The sequence below is a fragment of the Asterias amurensis genome, chromosome 1 (genome assembly GCF_032118995.1).
Source record: "Asterias amurensis chromosome 1, ASM3211899v1".
Classification (NCBI taxonomy): Eukaryota; Metazoa; Echinodermata; class Asteroidea; order Forcipulatida; family Asteriidae; genus Asterias; species Asterias amurensis.
The window spans coordinates 19,497,440-19,518,041 of NC_092648.1; the positions used below are offsets into that span (position 1 = coordinate 19,497,440).

General features: G+C 38.8%; 3 protein-coding genes across 4 annotated transcripts in view; 1 reads left to right on the forward strand and 2 right to left on the reverse strand.

Moving 5' to 3' along the window:
• The window catches only part of LOC139933802 (dimethyladenosine transferase 2, mitochondrial-like), a 30,566-nt gene extending 22,879 nt beyond the window's left edge, over positions 1-7,687 (reverse strand). For both annotated transcript variants that reach the window (XM_071928125.1, XM_071928053.1), the window contains exons 1-8: positions 7,609-7,687; positions 5,842-6,689; positions 5,062-5,301; positions 4,264-4,412; positions 3,554-3,643; positions 3,044-3,103; positions 1,701-1,852; positions 797-1,046 (exon numbers count right to left, since the gene is read on the reverse strand). In XM_071928125.1, the coding sequence (XP_071784226.1) occupies positions 812-1,046; positions 1,701-1,852; positions 3,044-3,103; positions 3,554-3,643; positions 4,264-4,412; positions 5,062-5,301; positions 5,842-6,400 (1,485 nt within the window). In that variant the 5' untranslated portion in view covers positions 6,401-6,689; positions 7,609-7,687 and the 3' untranslated portion in view covers positions 797-811. The remainder of the gene's footprint in view (positions 1-796; positions 1,047-1,700; positions 1,853-3,043; positions 3,104-3,553; positions 3,644-4,263; positions 4,413-5,061; positions 5,302-5,841; positions 6,690-7,608) is intronic.
• A 344-nt stretch (positions 7,688-8,031) lies between these two features.
• Positions 8,032-16,697, forward strand: LOC139933952 (uncharacterized). The gene is made up of 11 exons (XM_071928234.1): positions 8,032-8,206; positions 8,323-8,566; positions 9,080-9,173; positions 9,479-9,670; positions 10,349-10,435; positions 10,856-11,055; positions 11,754-11,904; positions 12,195-12,308; positions 12,920-13,062; positions 13,397-13,550; positions 14,312-16,697. Exons 2-11 carry the CDS (start codon positions 8,442-8,444, stop codon positions 14,648-14,650), a joined length of 1,599 nt encoding a protein of 532 aa, XP_071784335.1. The 5' UTR covers positions 8,032-8,206; positions 8,323-8,441; the 3' UTR covers positions 14,651-16,697.
• An 866-nt stretch (positions 16,698-17,563) lies between these two features.
• On the reverse strand, positions 17,564-19,488 carry LOC139940025 (potassium channel, subfamily K, member 16-like). The gene is made up of 2 exons (XM_071936223.1): positions 18,632-19,488; positions 17,564-18,303 (listed from the first exon to the last, which is right to left on the reverse strand). Exons 1-2 carry the CDS (start codon positions 18,972-18,974, stop codon positions 17,708-17,710), a joined length of 939 nt encoding a protein of 312 aa, XP_071792324.1. The 5' UTR covers positions 18,975-19,488; the 3' UTR covers positions 17,564-17,707.
• Between the last annotated feature and the right edge of the window lie 1,114 nt (positions 19,489-20,602).

Genomic DNA, 20,602 nt, shown 5'->3' on the forward strand with positions numbered 1-20,602 from the left:
ATTGACTTTCAGATTAAATTTATATAAATATTTTGAGCACCTTTTTCACTGCAATACTGTAATGTAAAACAAACCTCTCCTTACCCTTTGCAATTTCCCATTAACTTTGCAATGTTTATATTTGCCAGTAAAGTATAATAATATGGTGTTATTGTTCGATATAAGCTACCAATAAAGTGTGTGCTGCTTTTCAAAATAAAAGTTTAAAAATGTGATCATGTGTGTTTTCTGGAATTTATTATGAATGTTCTAATAGGGGGGGGGAACAAAATACAACTAACAATCTTAAACTCTACAGAAGGACCACTAGATGCTAATGACTAACGCCACCCAGGCAATATAATACCCATTGCCTGGTCAATATAAGTACTGCACATCTGTATGCAATGTGAGTGTCTGTTAAGGGTTTGGGTACTCTCTGTGCTACACGAAACACAAACGTCCACAGATTTACATTGAACTTAAGCGTTTTAAAGACAATGATCGTAGAAAGCTTCTCTCAAAATATTACTTATTTTGAGGTGCTGAAGTTTTTGAAAAATGAGTAAAACAATTTAACGTAAATAATGCTCGTCTCAGTGAGTTATAAAGAAAAACAGCACAAATCAATTTAAAACACTTAAGAAAAACATGTGACTACAATTATCAGCTCTGAATAGGCCAATATACCCTGTTCACAACGCGCATTTTGACACACAAAATGCCAAACGGAAGACGCGCGTGTATGTGCACTACGCATTGTGAAAGGGTCTATACATATAAATACTGCAAGTCCGTATACAACAATAATGCCTACCTGTGACTGTGGCCCTCAGTTCTGGATGCCCTGACTCATAATATTTTCGATGATGTCCTCCTCGTCAAGTTCTAGTGCCCTGGAGGCGTACTCAATCACGTCTTCTCCCATCCAGGAACCGTTGAAGCTCTCTAACTGACAGATCGAGGTGTAGATTCTTAGAAGGTCCGCTGGCTGAACGTCGCCCGTCCGCGTCTTATCAGTGTACCCAAACTGGTGGATAATATCTGCATGGCCCGGAGCCCAAGATCTGAATGTTTCGAACGAGCAAATCAACCCGACAATATAGAAGATTTGAAAAACAAACATCTTTTACACTTAACTGTTTCTTGTGACGATTATCCCTCAACATTTCCGCATGAATCTTGCTACCAGGAAAAGATACACTGTGCAATCCCCCAGGCAGATTAAATCAGCCAAATTTTGGGACTGAGTGTTGTTGGCAGGGCCGGTGTCAAATCAACCCTATTCTTATTGGCTACACCATCTATGTGAGCTCAAAGTGATCCTTATGAACGTTCCAAGTTGTAACCAAAAGTAAGAAATGAGAAGTAAGCTTTGAACTTGTGTGTGACTTGACTACAGTAATTTTTCAAGAATTTTAAAACAAGAAATTAATTTTACAAATAAATGACAGGGCGCTGCTAAGGTACCTATGACAACACAATAACCAAACCTCGGCATGCTAGGGATTGAAATACATCAAAATCTTGAATTCTTTTTGGGAAATTTTGATAAATTTTACAATGTTAGAATTTAATAATGCTAAAACTTTATGAAAATAAAAAAATGCTAGAAATAAATAATGATAAGCGTTTGGAGATTTCCTTACATAAAGCACTATATACAAAACTAGTTATTATTATAAAGTGAAACCCACAAGACAGTGAGGAAGAAAACTCACTCTATTATTTTGGCAAGGTGTTGTTTCCTCTTGACGAGTAACTGTCGGACAAAGTAGACGAAGATAAACGCCTGCTGCTGAGACAGATGATGATTGATGAACAGATCACGCTTAGGAGTAATCCTCACGAGACAAAGAGTCTGGTCCTTTGTCTGGAGAATGAGGTCAGAACCATTGTTAGAGACAGGATTTCAAACAAGATGGCCGTCTATTACAGAGTAAATAATAAAATAATAATACTAAAGTCTTAAATAGCACACGTATCTATCAAACAAGGTACTCAAGGCGCTTTGTATATACATTTTGACAGGAAGACCCGATTATGTAGCACCTTTATAAGGGTTTACAAGGTGCTCCAGTGCATTCAGCAGCCACAGCCAGGAACACCGGGAAGAACCCCTTCTCTTATTATACAAGACACCAGTTTTAAGTTATAATAAGCCTGAAGAATTTTCTGATAAATATTTTTTTAAATATTCACTAATTTTTTAATGATGAGATTAAAGTTTACAAGTAAAAATACATTCAACACAATAAATGTCTTACATAAATGACCATTTTAATCCATCTCTTAACTTGCTTCGGTGACCAAAACCTTTATTTTTCACTCTTAAATTGTTGTTAAAATATCGATGAACTCCTTAGCAATTTCTTTAATGATGTGTTCAACATTTACTTTAACATGCCCAAGATTTATGTTTGTGCTAAACTTTCAGAGGCTGGAGTGAGAAAAAAGGCAATGTTGGTCGAATCTGTAATCAATCAACCCAATCAATCAATCATTAAAAACAAAAGGCGCCAAACAAACAGTCAATGCTCACACAATGCAAAATTAGACTCTAAGAGTCTAGTATGAAAAAATGGCAATATTAACACTACTAACTGGTAACAAATAAATAAGTGAATGAATGGAGAGATGAATCAATCAATCAATTAATCATTATATATAAAGGTGCCAATCCAGCAGTCAATGCTCACTGCAACACAAAAATGAACATGTACAGTCAAGAGAGAGAGAGAGAGAAAAGAAACAGGCAAAAACAGTTGAATCTAAAATAGACAATTTGATATATCAATGCAAAACTAGACTTGCAAAGACTTGCAAGGTCTAGTGTGAGAACAAAGCAATACTATTAGAATCTGAAAAAGACAAATCTCCACAATGCAAAACTTGAACAGTTACAAACATCACACAAGATTTAAAGAAAACATTTTATATACAAGATTAACAAAATCCCATTGTTTTGTTCAGTTGACATAAACTCATAGAGTTTTGAAACAGGGAAACTTTGGTATCAACATGATACAAAAAAACATCAATGAGGAAAACAAAAGATACTTACATTTGAAATGGAATTATTTTGCTCTCCACTAAAATATGGATTGAAAGAAGTAAGTGGCTCCTACAAATCAATGAAAAAAAACAGAAATATTAAGGACTTCGAAAAGAAGTTCACAAGTTTTGGTTGTCCAGTTGACCAGTTACACTATGGGCCAAATTTCTTAGAAATGGTCTTATTCTCTGGTTTTCGTCTTTGATTTGATAATTTTTATTTTGTTCATGTATTTTACTGCACATTTTTACTATTACAGCAATGTAATTTAACTTTTACAGCCATAAACTAATAAACTACATTATAAAAACTAAAGTATTAAAAAAAAAAAGAAAAAAAAAAGAATCGCGCCCACGTAAAACTCAAAATAACTTGGTCCCGGAAGCTCAAATACACACAAGATTTGCACAGACTTTGTAAAGATTTCCTGCAACCATCTCCAAAAGAATGTCCATGTACATGCAAAGCAATCCAGTCACAGGGCCTGAATAGCAAAGATCTGATAAACTTAACACTAACCTTGTGTAGAAGTTGAATATCACAGCTGAGCTGCATCAATGCCGACAGGGCTCGATACTTGAACATGTTTCCTGCTGGTTGAGACATCACCTTAGTTAAGAAAATAAACCGTAAATCAGTTCTTTAGAATTTGGTAGAAAACAAAAGTTATATACAACACTACGGAAACAAACCTGTATTAGAATAATAGTTAGTATAATTTTGAGTTGATTTAAGAAAAATAGACTAGAGCAGGACTTGAAACTGTGACCTCAAGATTAGCGTACCGGCGTCTTTCAACTGAGCTATCTAGCCCTTATGTTAGCAGTCTCTCTTTTTGGTCAACATCTTTGTTCGAGGGTGCCAGCTATTCAACCTGTAACTGCTGTGTAGCCAGTTGTTAATGATACAACCTGGGAAGCAGCAACACAGTCAGTTTCCTTCACAGTTTGTTAAATAAAATAATAATAAAATATTTTATAATAATAAAATAATAATATAATTAAATTTGGTTCTTGTCAAAGACATAAGTGCCTTGTTCAAGGACAAAAGTGTCTCTCTTGCTCAAGGACACAAATCCACCCTCTGGCAACAGAACTCGAGTACGCTTGCCGATCGACCACAACACTCCACACCAATGGAAACATTTCAACAATTTTAAACAAATTTCTTAGTGCCCTTCCCCCCCCCCCCAAATGTCTGGACAGTCTAAGTGTTCTATCTGTACTCACATCGTAACAAGCCTCCGACATGAAGATGTTGAATTCAACTCGACCATACTTGAATGAGGCCAATCTCTCCAACAACTGGCTCGTAATGATGTAAGCGTGGGTCCTTTCTTTCTTGTAAGGTATACTGCCAATCACTTTGATGGGTATGTCTGGAAATATACGAACATTTGAAATAAAAGAAATACTGGCTATTGATCCCTTGCAATGATGTCATATTTGACTACTGTCTTCCGATGGCATTCCGTTTTGGAATGTAGTTACAAATATTGTTTGTGGCTTACGTCACAGGCTTTGCCTAGAATGAACAATGTACAGTAACACACAGGGAATCTGAGTCTCCAAGTGGCTGGGCAAGAATGATCATGTGGTGGCATCATGGCCAATCTCATGACCCTGCCTCCTGCCGATTTCTGCATTTGCAATCAACAATCTTCACATACGGGGCAAGTGCCGAAATTTCTGCAAAAGCTGTTCAAGAGAAGAATGCCTAGTAACGTGAAGTACCCAAGCAAATCAGCAAAAGAGGTCTCTGCCAATTTGTTAAATACGCTTGACATAAGCGCGGAATTCCCTGCTTCCATAAACACTGTTTTTTTGCTAACGGTAAGCCATGAAATTTTGCTCAGAATGAACTTGGCCAATAGAGAGCTATGACAGCTAACTGTCAAGGAACTTGAGCTTTTCATCGAATGCACAATCATTAAAAGGTAAACCTTATTTCTGTTCCACACAATTAAACCAATGTGTCATTCATAAAGAGGGTACAAAAAATGTATGAAAAATAAAAAATGAGGGTACCTGCTTCCCATGGTACTGGTTCAATTCCCTCAAAGACCTGAGGAGTTCGAACAATCGGTGGCTTGATGACACTGGTACCGTGGTAATGCATCGAGAAGAAGTCAGCATGCATTGCTCTAAGTCTACCGTCGGAATGAGAGGCTACTTTCCCTAGAGTAGGTAAGAAGGCCTTCTCACGCTCCATTGCTAACAGTCTACGGGCACCAGAGTTTAGGAGCTGCCTCGTTAGAATGCCCGGTCCTGAAAGGGGACAGAAAAATATCGGATTAACTGAGGTCTACATCGAACCAAGTTTCTGTATTTATGTTAAAAAAATGTGTTTAGGGTTTGAAGCTTGGCTTTATTTTAGAAAATAGTCAGTAGGCAGGGTTCTCACCGTGCACAAGCTATTGTATTGGGGACAGCCCCCCCCAAAAAAAAAAACCTATTTAATTTCTTTATTTCGCATGAAATCATAAAAATGCGCCAGATTGCACTAAAAAATAAGAGTTACTCAAACTGTAGCATTTTGACTTCTTTAGGAAATACACGGAGACCACAACCTTCCTCTTCAAAAGTTTCCCATTGACTTAAAGATTTTCCAATGGAAGAGCCCTTTGCAAAATCAAAATAGCCTCGCCTTTTCAAAGATGATTTTCACGGAAGTTTACGCAACTGTGTAAGTCCGCTTTGTGCAACATTTATGTTGTACACCAATACCACAAGACATCCTTGTGGACATAAACAGTTGCGCAAAGTTTCGAGGAAATCGTTTGCAGGCCTGCTTGCAGTCACACTCACCCGGACTGGTCTCAATAATCAGGGCCTTCTCCTTTTCCAGGCTTCCATCAGGAAACACCTTATCAACCATCAGCTCCGCAAGATCAGGATCAAGTACAAACCGAATCTTCTTCCTCCCAAGACACTTATATCTGTCTCTCATTTTCTCCAAGCTCTCTGCTGGAGGCAGGGCGAGAGCAGATTGACTACTCGCCCACCTTACACTATAGAAACGTCTCTCTGATAGTTCGGGACGACATTTCAGTTTGTCTTGATCCTTCAATGAGCTACTTAAGGTACTATGGTGAGAGACCTTTGGCACAGATGGGCTGGAAGAAGTCTTTGCGTGTTGGCAAACTTTAACTTTGCATAAACTTAGAGTGTTGTTGTGAAGATTGTCACATTTTAGGGTTGAGTAGTTTCTTTGCGATAAAACAACAACTGGGACTGCACATTTTCTTAAATGTGACCGCAGAATTTCAGTCCTAGCCGAACAGGAAACGTTACTTTGTGACTGACTGAGTCTATGGCATAAGCAGGCTTTCAACAGTCTTGCGCTGCCCGAAGAGAATGACATCATGGCCGAGTATTGAAGCTAGAACAACACGTATAAGTTTGATTCCAAGATTTCAAAACCACTTCATCAACTTTTCAGAGCTTTGCATTGTTGGTGTATGTTTCCATGAACAAATGCTTTGCGTCAGTGCATGTTTCCATGATTCGAATGAGTAAGTAAAATATTGTCCTTGATGAGTAAAACCTTTCACTACATGTATCGTGTTTAAAACTCTTCACTCATTCTAAGATACATCAACCTCACAGTGAGCTCCTTCACAAGTTGGAAACCCCATTTTTCTCAGGACCTGGGTCTGGGAAGATAGCAATGAATACAAATTGTTTAAATTTAATTCAGCATTAGTTGGGTCAAGCACCAATCTTTTATAACCCAAATTTTAATGAATCAGCACTCGGTATCACGCACAATGATTGGGCTAAATGGGCTCACTCCCATCATGCATCACTAAAGTCTGTATATATCCTACTGTCCTGAACAAGAATTTTTACAAGCTCATCAGTGACCCAATCTCAGGGGTCTTGCATTAGATAAGAGCAGCTGGGCCGAGTGACTGAAGTGAAAAAGCACATTTGAAATGGGCCATATCATTTGTACATGTAATTAAAATATATGCACATTTTATCGTGGAACTCTCTCGCACACACGTCTACTCAGTTAAGTAACTTGCCCAATTAATTTGTAACTTTTTAATTAAAGTAAGGTTTAATTTGAAATTAAATAATGGAGACAAAATGGTGGCTGGATCATCGAATGTGGAATTTAAGTATTTATGTTTCTTTATTTATTTATTTTCATTTAGTTATTATAGTTAATACTTTAATTTAATTTAATTAAATTAATATTAATTTTTTATTAATTTATTCAATTTTTTTATTTTTTATTTGGGATTCGCGGTTTGTTGGTAGGCCCAGGATAGGATGATCATGATGATGGTTCATGGAAGGACTCAGTCACAACTAATAATACATCTGACGTAAAAAAAAACCATGGAATCACAAAAAAGGCCTCCATCATATGATCATGTCCACGGCCAGACGTGTGTGACTAGCTGTCCGCAATCTGGGCACACACACTATGATGATCACTACCTAAACCTACCTAGGCCCTACGAAACAAAGTTTCACCAGAAAGCAGCAATTAAAACAAGAAAATAATTATAAAGGTACATTGTACTCCTAGGAGTCCTAATGTTTTCTCTTAAACCGGCTTACCTTGCTGTTTCAAATCATGCGTTCGTTTATTCTAATTCTTCAGAGCCGGCGCATGCAGGATTTTCCTTCTACCCGTGCGTGACCTTTGCTCTCCATACGACATGCACGACGTACATACGATACGAGAATGTCAAGGAGAGGTGTTGCCTGGGAAGGAGGGGGGGGTTCAAATAAACTTATTAATTATTTTTTGGAAAAGAAAAAAAATGCTCTTTTGGGTGGAGAAGAACTATCTAAAAAAGTACAACCGGTGAAACTATGGAGGAAAAATATAATCCTTCTTTCCAGTAATGATATTCTCCCACCCCCCCCTTTCCCGGCCCCGCGCCCCGCCCCAGCCATTGTCCATTTCAACCTCGTTTTTTTGTGCACTGAATTTCATCACCCCCACGACATAGAAATGTACCCGATGTGAGAACGAGAATGTTTTTGTTATCAAAAAAAAACAATAACATGGAAGGAAGCGCCTACTGCTGAACTGCAAAACAAGTGACAGATTGTTGTTGATGCCCAATAAACCCGATTATAAAACCTCAGATCCCATGTCTTGATCCGCTTGCACCATTTGAACATGACCCGAGAATCATTTCGTGAATCGGTAAATATTAATTCATTAATTCTGACCAAATTATGCAAATAAAAAAATAAATACATTCTCGTTCTCACATCATATTTTACCTTTTAAGTTTAAATTAATAAATTCTTCTGTCACAGGTTCGTATGTAAGTAATTGTTGGGCCTCATCATCAGAGAAACAGAGTTTGGAAGACTTTATTAAGACGTTTCAACCTCCACCCCATAGAGAGGAGCACCTCCATCTATATATCTCAAGTATGGCGAACAGGGAGCTGTTTTCAGCGCCTCACTCCAAACCTCAGATCTCCTGTCTTGCTCCACTTGAACCAGATGTTGTTGAGCCGAACCAGAGAATTATTCCTTGGGCAAGCCTTAGTTATCGGTAAAGTGTACAGTCATCATAATTTCATTACAGGAAAGATTATAATTTTTTTAATTCATAAACTCAAGCATGAAATCTTCAGGGTAGCTAGTGACTTGCTACTCCTAATTCTATGAGGTTTGTTCCACTATTGTCTCCTCAAAGTTCTAGGACTTTCCATTTCATTGGTCTCTGTCGTCTTTTGGACTTGACCACACTACATATCAAAATTGGGATGCTTTTTAACACTGAACTAGCCGTCTAGAGCATTTGGATTAAATTCTGACTGGTCGACTGTCTGTTTTAACTGGCTTGTAGCCAGCGTACCTCTGTTATTGTGAAAGAAGAATACTGACTTCCAGCAAAATTTAAAAAAGAAATGTATGATAATGTATCAGAGTTTATGAATGCACCTCAAAAAAAGTTGAGTTGAATCATGAGGGATGTTTAAATTTACTATTTTCTGATGTGATTTATGAAAGACATAATATAACATTATTATAACATGAAATAAAACTCTTCGCATGTCTGTAGATACAAAGCTCAGCCACAGCCCCCACACAGATCTGACGTGACTACCAAGACCAAACAAGCAAAATCAAAAAAGGGAAAGAAAACCAAGTCAAAAGTGAGTAAAAGAACCGGCTTGTGGTAGGACACTCTTTATGACCTGATTTTCCCCCTGATTTTCTTTGCTGACAGTTGGTAAGAGTTCTTTGATGGTTAAAACCATCAATCCTTTAATTGAGTTGAACCTGATTTTTTTATTATAATTTTTTTTTTTTTTTGGGGGGGGGGGGAATCTTTTGTTTACTCACACGGCCACAACCTTGGTGCAGCAGGCCAGTTTTATTATTATTTTTTATTTCTTTTTCATTCCATTTATTAAGATGCCATCAGTCATTTATACTTTGATGTCATTGACCTATTCAGGTGAAAACACGTTCATCCAATGGTGCCTCGTCAACCTCTACCAATGATCCCAGTGTGTACGGCAGTGATCACATCAGTGCACTGCCTCAATACTGTCTGCTTAGGATCTTCAACTACCTCTCTGCGAGTGACCTATTGAGGGTCGGCTTAGTTTGCAGAATGTGGAACCAGCTGTCTATAGACAAAAGCTTGGTTTGTAAACTTTGGTCATTTTAAAATTATTGTGCATTGTTTTTTTATGTTTTTTAAAGAAAGCAAGTTATAAGCAGTCAGACTGGAGACTGAGGGTTGAGACTGAAACTTGAGACTGGGAACTCAGACTCAAAGTCGGCACTGAAGACTCAGACATGAGTTGAGAATGAGGTTTCAAACAGAGACTCAAGACTGAGGGTTCAGACTGACACTGGACACTGAGAATCCGGAGTCAAAGTCAACACTGAAGAGGCGGTACTCAGACTCGAGATGAGGGTGCAGACTGAGACTCTACACTGAGGACTCAGACTCTGACTTGAGACTGAGGGTTCAGACTGAGATTGAGACTGAGGGTTCAGACATAAACTGGACACTGAAAACTCAGACTCAAAGTCAACACTAAAGAGTGGGATACTCAGAATCAAGATGATGGTGCAGACTGAAACTCAATACTGAGGACTCAGACTCAAAGTTGACGCTGAGGACCTGGACTCAGACTAGAGACTGAGAAGTCGGACTCGGACTCGACACCGAGGAATCAGACTCAAAGTAAACACTAAAGACTCGGACTCAGACTCAACATGAGTATGCATCTTCGAAAGGAACAGATAAGATGGAGCACACACAGAAATCAATGCTGTAATTTTTCTATATTTATTTGTTTACTACATTTTGCAGTGGAAGAACGTGAGTCTGGAAGGTACACAAGTGAAGGACTATCCAAAAGCTGTCAAGATCTTTCAAGCACGTGGAACCATCGCATTGGTAAGTCAATCAAAGCAGGCTTATAGTAATAAAGAACTTCAAATTCAATAGCTCTCTATTTGACCCTGCGGAAACAATGTACATCACACTGAGAATCATTAGATTGTGAGACGTGTTCATGGAGAGATCTGTTTTAACCTGGTCATGTGTTAAAATGAGTCTGTTCAAGAGACTCTTAGATAAAAAAAGAAAAAGAAAAAATCAATAGTACCATATTGGTCTCATACTTCAAAAACGTAGCTCTAAAATACCTTGCAGGAAAGTACTGAATATTGAAGCCCCTTGAGCGTCACTGAGTGATTGATATATGAGGGCTATAAAAGAAGTCGCTTTTATTATTATTCTTATTATTACTTTTAAGACCGTGTGTTTGCCCATTTTCTTTATCTTTCCAATTTTCTATGAAAATCCGTCTTTTAGGATTTTTACAACAACACGATGATGGAGTTTACTAGAAGCGTTTACATGAGGGACATCTACTCTATAATCAAGAGACTTCCTCAGCTGCAGTACCTTCACTTCGGCCATGCTTCCACCTCCGTCATCAGTCAGGTCCCACAGTGTCTACCAGACTTAAGAGTTCTGCAAGTACACTGGCTGGAAGGAATGTTCTCAAAGAGGTTAGTTAAACTCTTAAATCATCTCGATTGGGGTATACTCCTACCTAGTTTGGTAACCCTTCCCCTCAGTCAAGGTATCATCCATGTCCAATTAGGAAACTAGGGGACAACAACATCATGAGCATCTTGGCACCAAAACTATCCCTCATAAGGTGTATGCTTACCCCGTTTGGTAACCCCTCCACTCGATGAGGGTATAATCAATCCCCATTGAGGAAATTAGGAGAAAACAACATAATGAGCATCTGTTACCCGGATTGGGATCATTTTTTTCAAATGGAAAAGGATATCCGTATCTGGAATCCTGTGATCTTTTTCACCCAAACTCAAACACCATTACAATACAGTTGATGTTTTAACACTTGAAATATTTCCAACCATAAAGTAGGTTCTGATGTAAGCTGCCTTCTTCACCCCTTTCGAAGTATCACAAGCGTCTCTGTTTAAGATTTTTACTTTTGAAATGACTATGTGATGACCTGGTGATTCTATATGGATGTGTTGAGAAACCTTGGAAGAGGACTGGGGCATGGTTCTCCAATAACCTAGTCTTGTGGGACCATTTCTATCTCTCCAATGTAGGATTCAGTACACTGTTTTCTAATCAATCCTGGACAAGGTATTTGGTAGACTCTTTCAGTGTGGTGCTTCCATGCTGTATTTAAAAAAACACTATCAAGGTTTGGTTTTTCCTGCAGGCCCAACGTAACCTTTGACCTTGGAAAGCTGAGCAAACTGTCCCAATTGCGAGTGTTGAAGATTCGCTCCATCAACAGCTTGGCACTGCCTCATATGTCATTTTCTGATGGGCTTGCAAGCCTGGGAAAGCTGCAACACTTGCAGAAGCTGGTAAGAGATCTCACAGATAATTGCCATGTGCTACCAGTACCAACCAGGCTATGGTGGCATTTTCAATTTTATGTTCACGACAAGTTTCTGTTATCAATAAACTATTTATGTTCATTATATTTTAAATGGGCCTTGCTTGAACAACTTTTATAACATTTAAAGATTCCTTTGATGTATAAGAAGTTTTTCCTGGAAAAAAAGATATTTTGTTTGGACTGTAACCGGTTGATATCTCATCCATGTTTTTTTTTAAAGTTCAAAATCTTTTCAAACAATTTTTTTTTTTGCAGTCACTGACGAGTCTTGATGAGAATCGCATTTGCCCGCTGGACTACGAGTTCTTGACCAGACTTCCTGAACTGAGGGAACTGGAACTGGGCGACTGTGGGAACTGGAGGACTGAGGTTGTATGAATATAGAAAGTAGAAAAATGGGCATTATGTTTGTGCAAAAGTTTGAGCAGGATAACTGATCTTCAAACTGATATTCAAATTTTGCGAATATGATATATAGTTCTTGAGATATGAACTTTTGAAATTTTGAACTTCCTGTTTCAACCGGAAGTAAAAGTCACATGAGGTCACGTTGTGCACGACTTTTGTAGCTAATTACAAGACCTTTTATATGCACCAAATATCTTGTGTGTGGCATTTGTAGTTCTCAAGATATGAACTCTCCAATTTTTAGCGTTTTTTTGAACGTAATGACGTCATCAATGACGTCATCATTCCAAAAATGTTGCTGTTTCGTCTACTCATTAAGATCAATATATATGGTAAGTTTCAGGTTCATACAAGCTTTAGTTTTTGCGAAAATCGCGCGAGAACGTTCGAGGAGAAGAACACGCAGAAAAAAAAACAAAAAAAAAAACAGAACAATAACAATAGTTGTTCGGCTTGTGGCCGAACACCTAAAAAGACAATAATGCCCTCACTTTAATTACAATAAAGAACTATCAGAAGCTCTCAGTTGACACAATTTGTTTACATGATGTATGTCTTTTGCCATCTTGCAGGTGTATAAGATCTTGGGTAAGCTGACCAGACTGCGCAGTCTAAGACTAGAGAACGGAGGCTGCTGGTGTAAGGGCGATTCATTGGCTAATGGACTATATATCTGTACATGTAATATCTCAGAGACTCTGAGCAAGCTGAAAGAGTGAGTAGTGCCAGTTTTTACAATAACCGTATCAATGCGCTTTACACTAGTGCTTGGGCCAGAGTTGGCTCAATACATTCCTTGTATCTCTCTCAACTTCGTGGGGAGTATACAACCCTGAGCTGCCGTGGTGTTCCAAAGACTTTTTCATACACAATATCAACTTCTACTGTCACAGGTGCCGAGCTATACCCCTGGGGAAAAGAAATAATTATAGTAGATCAAGCATCTTGCTCAAGGATTCCACACCCCGGTAGCCACTAGAATTCAATGCTCTAAACCACTTCGACCATAACACCCTAGATTATTTCTATTTGTTCTTATGTTCCATTAGGTTGGAGAAGTTGGAGTTGATTATGTATAGAATGCCAAGCGATATCAACCCTGCCCTGACGAGTCTGCTCAAACTGTCCTCTTTGACATTTTGGCCCACGGCCAGCTTGCGAGGTTACACTCAAGGACCGTGTCCAACAGTATGTAGTGCTGGGGTGAGTGCAAACTTTTTATTTCTTTGGGGGCATGGTTGGCTTGTGCGTAAAGCGCTTGCTTCTCACCAAGGTGAGACTGGTTCGATACCCGGCCAGGACTGTGAGTGGAGTTGTTGTTGGTTCTCTGCTGTGCCTGAGGGTTTTCCCAACCATCCGTTTTTCCTCCCTCAGGAAAAATCAAACACTTTCGATCTCTGGCTGTGCTTTGTGGTCATAATGGGTTGGTGTGGCTGGCTGCCAAAGGAGCCCTTGCATGCCTGCTTCTTAAACACATTGTAGCTGCGTTTTCACAATTCAGCTCTTAGCTGCGAGTAATGATGAATAACCCCCCCAAATTATAATTATTTCCCCCTCCGTGGTGGTCCGGTTTATACGTTTGGGTTGGTGTAGCGCGTAGTGGTTCCTTCCATGCCCTTCAAACTCTAGGACTCTGGTTCGAATCCTGCTTGGGGCACTGCTTGTATTTTGTTTTCAGTCCCAAGATGATTGCTAGTTTTTTTTCCTGGAACAGTTCTCTGGGGTTTTCTTCCTTGTGGAGAGAAGGCAATTCTCTCCATTGAGTTCTTGGCTAGTGTCTAAGTTGGCCTTTGTGAGAATCCATGTCTTCACAACCAGCATTATTAAGTCAACATAAGTCTGTCTGTAGTGTTTGTTCCCGTAGATCATTTGATTTGCAAATGTTCAATGTATTTTATTAATATTTGCAGGCGACTGAAATAAAATGAAATGAAAATAAAATGTTTTTTTTCTCTCCAAAACAGCTGATTCAAACAAACTCTGAAAAGTGCCGAACTCTTGCAAACCTCCACAGTCTCCGTACTCTGATTTGGGGGGTGCCCATCATCACGTATAACGTACCTGAGAAGTTCTACCCTTACAACGTCACCACGGAAAAGGCAGTCAAAAGCGATAAAGTCAAGGCGCTGACGGAGATGCTTGGGAAGCAGTTTCCGAACACTGCAGTGAACGTTTTAATCGTACCGGTGGTGATCGTCAAGGATAGACAGTGCTTTTGCAGTGGCTCGTTCGACTCGTCGAGCTCATCGGAAAGCTGGACGGAGAGTGACAGCTCGGAGAGTGACTACGAGTGGGAGTGGTGAAATGATGATAACTCATAAACACTGCACGTCCATCATGGTCAAGTTCACCCAAGGATCAATGATTGATTGTTTAGTGACGTACGAAGGGGCATGCGCACAGAAGTTGTAGTGTGAACGACCGTAGTCATGTCATCAGCACGACTTTTGACTTGTTATAACTGGTCCACTCTGGTGCTGTGCTAAGAAAAAGGGTGTTGGTAACCAGTGATGCGACCATGCCTGGTAGGTTGGTTGCAAATAGTTGACTAGCATAGTCAAACTACACAGAGTTTGGGCAATGCTAGTCAAACTATGGTTAATGACAGTCCTTGGGCAAATTTGGCCATTGCTGATGCCTTTACTGCCTTGTTCCTTGTATATAAAATCACAAATGAAGGCTGACGTCATTATACAGAGAAAAGGGACCTGACTATTTTTTTTACTTCAGTCTCATTTGTTTGTTTGATAACAATGATTTGAATGATTTGAATGGGTGGACTGTTTGATTCAATCAAGTTGACATTGTACACATCTATAACGGTGCTCCATCTCTAAAAGAATGCCGCCATTAGTGAGGTCAAACGATGGAAACATGCTCGCTTGTTTGCACCTACCCACATCTCTAAATAAGCAAATAAAAGGTCTATATTTAGATCAATGAGGGCGCTGTTTTAGCTTGTGACATCATAGGCTAGGGGTAAAAAGCAAACAAAGATACTGAGTTTTAGGAGAAAAAAATGGCCTGACAATAATTGTTGTGATCCAAATTTACAGAAACCCAAATTATTCACTATCACTTTATCTTATAGGCAGGGTATACTTTTGGTAATTGTCAAAGACCAGTATCCATTTAGACATGAGACCTAAGAAACTTTATTACTTTCGAAAAAGAAGGAATTATTGTCCCTATGCTTTGTGTATCCCAACAAACCAGTGAAAACTTTGACTCCTGGAGTGAGTCAGTAGTAACCAAAGTTGCACGAAAGTAGTGACAAAAACCCCACCTTGTTGCATAAAGTGGTCTGTTTTAAGATGCATGATAAAGGCTTTATGCCTAAAGCCTTTCTCAGATTCAAATTTTTTGGCTGAAAAATAACCTCTTTCTCTAAAACTACATTAATTATAACACTCACAGCTCTCTCATCAAGTACCCTTTACCAAGTATATTCTTATGGTCATTAGTTGTTATAGTAATTACCAAACGTATACCCTCCCTTTCACATGTTGGACAATTATTTGATTATGTTTTGATGTTGTTAAAATGAATAGTAGTTTTACAAGAAAAACTCTTTCCCAACTGACCAGCATGAGATGAGGATGTTAAGGTCTTACAGCTAAGGTTCAAAACAAGAGCAACTAAAAAGGCCAGACAGGAAAACAATCTAGGAACATACAATAAGTAACTTTGAAATCTCATTCATTAGTTTTAAATTATCATATGCCAATGAAGGATTGTTCTATCAATTGTTTCATTTGAGAAAGGGAAAGAGATTCTTTCGAAACTTTACCACTTTTGTTCTGCTAAGCAAAAATAAAAAAGGGAACCAGTTACAAACAAGATACATTGCATGAGTGACATTTTAGCCGGTATCCTGTATCTGCTTATACAAATTTATCTGTGCTTAGCAAATTTATCTGCCTAACTACTCGGAAATCAACCACACTGGACCTAATTTTCATAAAGCTGTGAAGCAAAAAATAGCGCTTAGCAGTTTTTATTACTGTTTTCTGCCAAGCAAAACTTAGCAGGGAATCAGTCACAAACAATGTACATACAGGAGTAATTTGCCTGGTAATCTGTTTCTACTAAGCAAAATTTGTTCTGCTTAGCAGCTCTATGAAATTGGGTCATGGTCTGAATGAGTAACATGTTTTATCTTAGCCAGATTTCTAAGATAATCACAAACATTTCCCAGTCGATGTTCATCCATTTTGTTGAACTTGATCAAACCCATGCTTGTTACACCTTGAAGACTCGATCATTTCAGTCCATTCAAAGGCACTGTGCACGTTTATCTTTGCATGAAAACACATAAATGAAACAAAATAAAAGCAAGATTTTTTGTTCTGACAGAGATTCAATGATTTATGTGTCTTTTATTTTAACAAAGTCTTTGGAATTACATGCATATATTTATTCTTTCTTCAGAGAAAAAATTCCAACTTGCGGTATAAGTCATTAAAGATGCTAATGTCAGATTTTTGGTCCCGAACATTAAAAAATATATTTTTTTGAGTGAATGGTATTTTAAAGAGTATCACCAGCTCTAACGAAAAAAGTTTAACTTTTACTTTTAATGGTCAGGAACCATGACAAAAATTTTAAACGGTTCTTATAAATATAAAACACATAATAATTGTTCACGTGATAGATCCCGACAAAAACTAATTTTGAGCACTTTATTTCACTGCTACTAATAATTGGCGGACTTTTTTAGAGCAATGGCTCAAATGAAAGTTTGTAACTTTCTCGACCCCATCAAAATACCTAGTGAATTTTGAAAAAAAATGTTTTGGTCAAATCGGCCAAAAATCTGACATAGCATCTTTAATATTAACGATGTGATAGCAAAACTGCCTTTGAAGAATTTTAGGCCAATCCCTGGTCTTGGTCTTGCCATACCTACTTTCATCTCCTTAGTCTCAAGCCATTTGGCTTAGACAAGTTGGTGTCTAAATACAAACAAACCATGGTTATGTTTATAAATTCAATTGGAGGTCTAAGTAGGACAAACCTGCCAGGGCCAAATTTCATAGAGCTGCTAAGCACACAAATTTGCTTAGCCAGAAATTTCTTCCTTAATTAAAACAGGATTACCAACCAAATTTCCACGTGATTTTCAGGAAAAGCAAACAACATATATGATGACAGTATTAACAAGCAAAATGCAACAAGTGGAAATTTGATTGGTGATCCTGTTTTAATTAAGGAAGAAATTTCATGCTAAGCAAGTTGTTGTGCTTTGCAGCTCTATGAAATTCGGCCCAGATCAGTGACCAAACTATGCATCCACAGGTATGTTTACGCTGGTCCAATATTGGTCCAACTCGTCATGCTAACTACTGATGAATGTAGGCCTAAGAGTCCGACCCAGTGGAGCTTACGGGAGAGTCGCCGTTACAAACCCGATAAGGTTCTACTTCATCAAAATCAATGTTCGTTTCCAATGTGTTCCTTCGCTGACTGGCATCTTGTTGCTTCCTTCTCCTCTTTGATTTGAGTTCTTTAAGCACTCTGGCTATACATGCAAACGTGATTGACATGACGCTCAGACAGAGCAGGATATAAAATATGAAGATCAGTTTCATGGTGTTAGAAAAAGCAGAATACGGGTTCGGTCTTCGCGGCATCACATCTCCGAAGCCGATGGTACTGAGCGACATGACACTGAAATACAGTGCCGTCAAAAGAGGCCATCCCTCCGTCTGTATCAGCACCAGGCTGGGAAAGACGACTAAGACGATCCACAGTGCTATGACGGGAACGAGGAAGTATGAAATTCGCCGTGGGATTTTGAATCGCCGGCAAGAAGTGCTCAACATTGCAAACCACAAATCTCGAAAAGTCTTGCCTACGGTCAATATCATGTAGTAACATAACGGGATACCAACAGCCGCGTAGAGAATACAAATGAGTTGTCCTGTCTTTGTAATGGGTACCAATTCGCCGTAGCCTACAGAGAAATGAGAAGGGTGGACAGACTAGAAAACCATAGTTTGCATCTAATTAGAAAGCATAATTCATTGTTTAATATGGCAAAGCAATTCACATACAACGAAAGATGGGACATGGCTATTGAATTACCGTTTATTTGTTTGCTCTCAAATTCGATGTTTCAGTGTGCCAACGCATGAAAGAAAGGAGTCTCTGTTAGTCCATGTATGGTACGGCAAAAAAAAGCGGTATAAAAGCTCTATTATGTATGGAAAATTGTACCCAAAGCCATCACTTAGAACCATTGGCTACAACACACTGGTTAGCACTAAAATGGATATACCCACCACAAGTAGTAAGTATCGACAGCGCGAAACCCATCGAGTCAGCGATGTTCCACACCGGTTCTATACCCTTCGTAGTATCAGTGTCTGTACGGAATACTCTCCGGAGTTTCCAAGCTATCTCAGCCTGTTCCATGAGCCCTCGGAGGCTCTCCGTCGTGGCGTTACATTCCCGGTTCTCTTCGCTGAAGTTTTGCAGTGCGCGGTAAAGTTCCCGCCGAGAGAGTTTGGTCTCGGCATCGTCTGCTTCCCGCTCGATGGCCATGAAGGAAAGCGCGCCAAGTGCGAGGTAGATCCAGAACACGAGGCATACGAGTATCGTGCGGTACCTCCTTCGTATCCCCATTGTGGTTTTTTTATAGTAATGTTTGATACTAGTGCAGTGTTTGGTTTAAGTGTTTTACAGAAATGTACACAAGCCCATAGTTTTAGTGTTGTAGTATTGTGTCCACCATGATATCACAAACTTGCCTATAATTGTGTAGTGGTCACTCTCCAGAGCTACTGCACAAACAAGTCCCTGGTGACAATTAACATGCTGAAAGTTGAAATGCTAATTTGAGACAGCTCACGTAAAACACGATAACCATAAGATGTACACAGTCAGACATCTGCTGGTGGTATCGTGGCTCAGGCAGATTGTTCTCTTTATTTAAACACATAGAACTGGTAACTAACTTTAATGACCGTTATTGACACGATCTGGTAACATATTAGTTCCTGTTGTTTTACGTGTGACCTCGATTTACCATCTGCTCCCATGGTGCTGGTATAAGCCCTGTTGATAGAGTGTGGTTGAAGCTCACAGAATATGCAAATGATGCAAGAGGAATGTGTATGTTTAACTAATATCATTACTGGAAGCCCATGTTAGTCAGAGAGGGTTTAGTATTATTTTGCTGTGGCAATATTATGTGTAGAACAAAAATGGAACAGTGGAAAGGCGTATATATACACTCGCAGCACACAGGGTGTGGGTCAATGAGCAAGGCACTCTCTTGACCTCTAGCCAATAGGGTGCCCAAATAAATTGACGTCATGTCCGTGGTGCCATTAATCTCCATTTCGAATAAGGTCAAAGCATAAGATACATTTCGGTCAGTCGGTCAATGGTTTGTTCTTGCGAATGCTAAGTAAACGTTGACGTCACACTGCTCTATCGTCAAAGCAGATACGCATCGACGAAGATAAAAAGCGTCCTCAACGACTAAATTGTTTTTTTTTTTATAGCACCCCACCTCCTACATCTAGTTCATTTGTTTTTCATGATCATCCTTTCTGCAAATAATGTCATTCAAACTGAAGTGGTCGTTTTTGCCGCTATTTTTCGAAGCTTTAAAAAAAAGTGTTGGTCAGATGTTCGACATACATCAGCATTGGCAAACACTAACACCGTTCCAGAAAACTGCATTCAAATTCGTTTCTGGCTCGGGCCAAGTGCATCAACCTAATTAATAGTAGTGTGTAGTTTATTTTATGGATTCGCATTTTCCTTTCAAACATAACCTAAAAGCAGCTTCCAATTTTAAATAGTGTTTTGTTGTCATTATCAACTTTCTGTGGTGAGTAAATTTGAGCATAAAGATGGTGTTACATGGTCACTTTAGAAGGGTAAAACATGTTGATAGAACTAACTCCAAACAAGTGTATAGAACAAAGAAAAAACAAAGAAAATCTCCTTTGCATAAAGTTACACTGTTAAACCAAGATATTTATTTACATTCCACTTTAACATTATACGTCCCCTTAAAGGCACTGGACACTATTATTGTCAAAGACCAGTCTTCTCACTTGGTGTATCTCAACATATGCATAAAAAGACAAACCTGTGAAAATTTGAGCTTGATTGGTCGTCGGAGTTGCGAGATAACTATGGAAGAAAAAAAAACACCCTTGTCACACGAAGTTGTGTGCTTTCAGATGCTTGATTTCGAGACCTCAAATTCTAAACTTGAGGTCTCGAAATCAAATTCG